At 36.7% G+C, this 6,037-nt stretch overlaps 1 protein-coding gene across 1 annotated transcript in view; it reads right to left on the reverse strand.

Moving 5' to 3' along the window:
* si (sucrase-isomaltase) overlaps positions 1-6,037 on the reverse strand; it is a 96,407-nt gene that overhangs the window by 11,353 nt on the left and 79,017 nt on the right. Inside the window, exons 40-44 of the mRNA XM_030153157.1 lie at positions 5,738-5,886; positions 4,949-5,033; positions 4,807-4,863; positions 3,625-3,749; positions 3,194-3,282 (exon numbers count right to left, since the gene is read on the reverse strand). Of these exons, the coding sequence (XP_030009017.1) occupies positions 3,194-3,282; positions 3,625-3,749; positions 4,807-4,863; positions 4,949-5,033; positions 5,738-5,886 (505 nt within the window). The remainder of the gene's footprint in view (positions 1-3,193; positions 3,283-3,624; positions 3,750-4,806; positions 4,864-4,948; positions 5,034-5,737; positions 5,887-6,037) is intronic.

The following is a 6,037-nucleotide window of genomic DNA, read 5'->3' on the forward strand; positions in this document are numbered from 1 at the left end:
AATAAACTAATTAATTAAGAGATAAGATATTCCTTTATTAGTCCCACAAGGGAAAATTCCAAATTTACAGCAGCAGCAGTGGAATACAAAGCACACAAGAGCAAAAAAAGAGTAAAATAAAATCAAAAATAAAGACAAATCAAAAAAGCTATAAATACTATTTATAGCTGTGCACCTGCTGAACATGCCACAGGTTGGATAGGGGAGATAACCTATATACACATATCTACACACATAATTATATCAGGGTTTCTGCAGGTATCAGCAAATCTAATTTAATACTTTTTAATGCCACTTTAAACAAATTTAATGCCTATGTCCAACTGCAGATACAGTTTTATATATGGTTTTATATATATATATATGACGGTTTTCCATCGACAGGCTTTAACCAGGTTCTGAATAGTTCGTCCTCCAATCACCTCTACTGAAACTTGCATTTTCCCATTTTTCCAAAATTTGCTAATATTCCCTCCAGTTTTTCGCCACAGCATGAGCACGCTCACAGCACGTTGCATTCTAAGCATCCGGTGTTGTGACTTCGTGTAGCGGCCATAAACAATAGCCTGTCAATCATCACACTATACTTTCGATGAAAATTATTAAATATTTATATAATCAAAATAAATTGTGAATAAGAATGCTTTTTCAATCAAGTGTATTACATTTTTTTGACATTGAATTTAATGCTTTTTAATGTCATTTAAGGCCTTAATTTTCAGAAAATCTATTTAATGACTTTTAATGCTTGTCAATGATGTGCAGAAACCCTATATATATATATATATATATATATATATATATATATATACAGACGTGTACAGATAATACATATGAGTATAATTAATGAACGAATGAGGAGTTAAGATTGAATAATAAGTGCTTAACTACTGTGCCTTACTGTAATATGATTGAACCATGAACTAGTGAACTATGAGTACTTGAGAGAAAAACAGATGAAGTGAAGATAAGTCAGTTATGACGTGAATGACAGCACAGGGGATAGTAGCACTTCAGAGTAAACTCTGACAAGGTGCCAAAGTCTGAAAAGACAGAAAGGTGGATAATACAGGTAAAGGAGTGCTATATGATGAGGCAAAGAAAACAAGAAAGACATAGGAAGGTTACGCTGCAGACAGACTGGGAGACGCAGAAGAGAGGAGCGAGGGAGCAGATAAAAGAGGAGTGATGGAGAGCATATCTCCAGGCAGCGACATGGGGAATTACTGTAATAGTTTCTGTCACTCCCCTTCTCTGTCATCCCTCATTCTCTCTCTATCTCTCCCTCTCTTCTTTGTCCCAACACAAACACGTCTTTCACAGAGGACTGCATCTTCTCACAGAGGCACTTCAGAGCCAGATCCTGTTTGCATCCCTGTATGTGTGTATGTGTGTGTGTTATGGTATTGTGTGTGTATACTGTGTGAAAACGAGTGATAAAAGCGGAGAAAGGTGATGTTGTGGTCGACTATTTGATGGAATCAACAAGTCAATCTATGCATTGATAAAAGCACTGCGTGACATGAATATGTTTGGTAACATGGCTAGATGTGAGTAAACAAATATTAAATGTGCATATTGGTGAAACAGGACAACTCTGCTTTGAAATACATTACTTTAGATGTGTTTTAAGGGAACAAGTTGCTCATAAATACTGATTATATGCATATTAGTTAATCATGTTTTTCTTATTTGCTATTTTTCATATTGATTGCTTTTCAGACAACTTATATAATGTGTTTATCATACAAGTTCATATTGCGATGACAATGACAAAGTAATTAATCGGTCATCTCTAATTGCATCTTCATACACTGAAGCTGGAAAACGGCTTCAATATAGTCTCCTGTAACTTGAACTGGGTGTAAATGTTCATGGGTGTATGTGTAATTTAATTGCCTTATTTTCAAAGTGACGTCTGTGAACTAGGATGGACATTGAAGATAAAGAACAGGATTTTTGCAAATAAAGTCCTAATATTACAAGAAAAAAAAAATCACAATCAGTAGGTTTACATGACATCTAAGACAATTAACTACTGTGTTAGTCTGACTAAAACTGGACTTTAAAAGTACATGTAATCACGTTAGCTCGAGTGAAAGCAAAAGATTTAACAGTCGGACTAGGCTAGCACACCCAGATAATGCAATTGAAGGTCGTTCTACTCCTGTATGTAAAAACATCAGTTGGACTGGAATAGAACAGTGTGTTCTGAACATGCGCTAGAGCTCTGCACCAAATTCTGACCCACAAGTCAAACATCATGCATCTCATCTGCACAAAAAGTAGAGTGGACAGAAAGTACGCTGTGTACAAGTTTGCAGCACTGTCTGTTGTCATACCTGTTTACCTCTGGTTGCTAACTTGCTAGCTTGCTACTGATTATTGTTGTGGTCTGTGACGTCGTATTGCAACTAGAAGTGGCCGAATACCAACAAACGTAAAGGATGAATATTGCCTTTGCTTCCTGGGACAGAGACAATAATAAATAAAACAACAAAACCATAGCTCATGTACTTCTATATGTGAAAATTCCTATTTTATAATAATACAAATATGATACTCAAAATTACAAGCTCAACCATGGAAGTCCATACTTGTAAACATCTTTCCAAACATACTCATTAGTTTCCAAACTGCTTTGTTCTTATGAGAATTCTTAGGATGCCAGAGCCTATCCTGGCTACCAACGGCAAAAGTGGGGTCCACCCTGGACATGTCACCAGTTTATTGCATTGTTGACTTATATAGAGAAACAGGGAGAACATGTAGGACATAATCAAACCCTGGACCTTCTTACTGTGTCGCCCTTCCTAACTTTATGTGTCCAAAAAGGTTGAGTATTTCAGTATTTCCTGATTAGTGAAACCTGTACAGTATAATTTAAGTAGATGCTCTCATTCCTCCTTTTAACACAAGCAACAGGCTGTTCTTCTGATATTTCTCCTTCTTTATGAGTTTATTCTCATAAAATATTTCATGTAATATTGTAACTTATACTATTTCCTCAGCCGCCCCCCCCCCGAAAAAAAAAACCAAAAAAAACCCCAGCCCTTTTCTTGTAACATAATGACTTCTTTCTTGAGACATATATGGTTTTAACCTTCATTGTGGCCCTAAATGTCCTCTGCAGTAACCACATATGCATATGAAATTAAATGCTATATGCTGTTTACAGACGACCTTCACCTACCTACTCCTTCTCCGTCATCCCAGAAGAATGATCCTTGGGCGGTTTGAGTGTCACTCAGGGCAACAATAAGTCCTAATGGATTTGTTCGACTGAAAGAAAAGAGTTAGAGAGAGTTAGAGCAGATAGCCAAAGGACGCTGTCTATTTATACCTGCTTCTGAGGACAAATACATTAACATTCCTGCTGGGGGAATCCACCTGCTCCCACTGCTGCTGTGACACTCATCACCCTCTAACCATCTTTGTTGTTCTCACTGTCTCTTTCTCTTAAACGCTAACGATCATAGATGACATTCATTCAGATTAGAGTTGGTCCTACTGGGTAACTCACCTTCAAATGCTGAAAAGCTCTTTCAAACAATCAAAAACAATATATAATGTGTAAAAAAAGTAAAGAAAACTCTGATGCGTCGTATTTGCATGTGTACGTACCTGTATCTTGTGGTGTTCTCTGGTTTCTGCCAGGGTAAGATATATCCTCCTCTGATATGAAGGTTAATATGGTTCAATGGTGTTGGCATCTGTACCATCTGTCCACGCACTCCAACATCTCTGGCCTGGTGAAAGCAGCAATAATTACATGCTATTAAAGTAATAAAATACTTGAAGTCATTAAATTTCAATGCATTTTATTCACCATTTCTTTTGTGAAAAATTGGCATTTGTGTGATAATAAATCACAAACCAAGCAATAAAATGTGTGACATCTATAAAGGCCACATCTGAAGCACTTCAGTAATTTATACCATGACAAAGGAATTCTTTGCATAGTTATTTCTTGAAGTATTTTTCACTTTGTCCTTTCTCTAACAGGTTGTAAGTCCCTGTAGGCTGAGGGAATAACTGTAGGTAACCAGTCCCCTCCGCTCCTCCAAGACAGAATTAAAACTGTGCTTTCTTTTCTTCTGTTTTGTTTTTTGACACTAACAGATGGTGAGTCCTGTAGCTAGAAAGAGGAGGACACAGATATTTGTGGATATTTGCTCTTGTCATCAGGATGTTTGCTGCAGTTTCATCTCCTTAATGATGCTGTCGGTGATATTTCTGTTGCAGTAAAACTGACATTTGGGTGGCTTTACATTTTAGTCTGCCATAGTGTACATATGTTAATCAGCCAGTTACACTGCAAAAATCAAAATCTTACCAAGTGTATTTTTCTCATTTCTAGTCAAAATATCTCATCACACTTAAAACAAGACATAATCACCTAAAGAATAACTTTTCAGTGAGATATAAGAACTTACTTTTAGACAATAGATCTTGAAAATCTTATTTCAAGAAAACTTACCAAGATAATTTTCACTTGTTCCACTGGCAGATTTTTCTGCTTGAATTAAGCAAAAAAAATATCTGCCAATGGAACAAGTGAAAATTATTGAGTTGAGTTGAGGTAAATCCCTTGAATTTACGATGAAAGTCGCATCACATCTTTATTACTTCATTTCAGATCCACTGTGCTGATGTACAGAGGCAAAACTTATCAACATCGTGTTACTGTCCAGATATATATGGACCTGACTGCATGTAGTCAATACTGTTCTTAAGTGTATTTTACTTTATAACATTTCCAAAATGGCAAAAGTTGGAGAAAATTCTGGATTTCCATGGACTCACCGTGTGATAGTCGTACCACCGTGCATTAGGAACATAGCCATCCACTTGTATGGCTCCCTGTCAATCAAAACATAGTCATCCAACAGAATAAGCAGGGATAAAGCATGGATAAATACAGGATGAGGAAATAAATGGTCCATACCTTGTCGAGGGCAGGGGTGATGAGAAGAGCAGGACCCCAGAGGAACTGTTTATGGATGTTCCATGTAGTTTTATCATTCACAAACCTGTGACAAACCAGTAAAGATGTCATTAAGCCTGGCTAAAAACAGATGTTACCTCCACGCTCTCCAGTCTGTAAGACTGTTCAAGTACTCATTTAGAATTCAGTGGTTTTAAGACCCAAGCCAAATAACCCAGCCATGTTCCCCCCTGCCAACTCCTTTAAATACCATCTGTATCTTTATTAGATTCACTTAAATAAATGAATGAATGAATGTATGTATGTATGTTTTCTTTCTCTTTTTAAATACATTACATCAACACATTTATTTCTGGGAGTTTTCAATCACAACTACAGTCATCTACAGGTGAGCAGTTCAACTAGAAAAATTAAAGTTAATATAGATAAAAGGGTTATTTTCCCCTTTTACTTAACATCTGTAACTAATAAAATAGGCTCTGATGGTAACATTCTAGCTTATTTAAAATTTGTTTGGCATTAAAACAGAGTGGTGCTAAAATGTGATGGAGCACTCAAATGAAAGCTCTTCCTAAATTAGTTTCTAGTCCAGCAACCACCACATGCGATATACTGCATAGTAATGAGAAGCAATGCAGCATAAAATCTGGTTATCTTGCCAGCGGATCAGGATAAAAGATCTTCTCTGCTATTAACTAAATGATTCGATTATGTGAATACATGTAATGCTTGAGACATGATGTTAGCAGAAAAGATAAAACCCTCTGTGTGTTTTGAGTCATTGCTTACTCATGCAACAGCGGTCGGACCACCGTGCTTCCTGTGGTATGAGCCTCGAACATCAGTGTGTAGAGGTAGGGCAGGAGGGTGTAACGGATGTTCAGGACGTCTCTCGATGCCTCAGCAAAGAATGCATCCCAGGCAACAGGATCTTGTCTCTGAGAAAAAAAAATTGTAAAAAAAAAAACAAAAAGGAAACATCCGTTCAGGTCAGGAAACATGAATCATTATTTGTGGAGATTCATATGCAGGGTCTATTTTGTATTTATTTCATTTTTATTTGATAGGCGCAATGTATGTAGGCATTGT

Source organism: Sphaeramia orbicularis, chromosome 13 (genome assembly GCF_902148855.1).
Source record: "Sphaeramia orbicularis chromosome 13, fSphaOr1.1, whole genome shotgun sequence".
In the NCBI taxonomy this organism is placed as follows: domain Eukaryota; kingdom Metazoa; phylum Chordata; class Actinopteri; order Kurtiformes; family Apogonidae; genus Sphaeramia; species Sphaeramia orbicularis.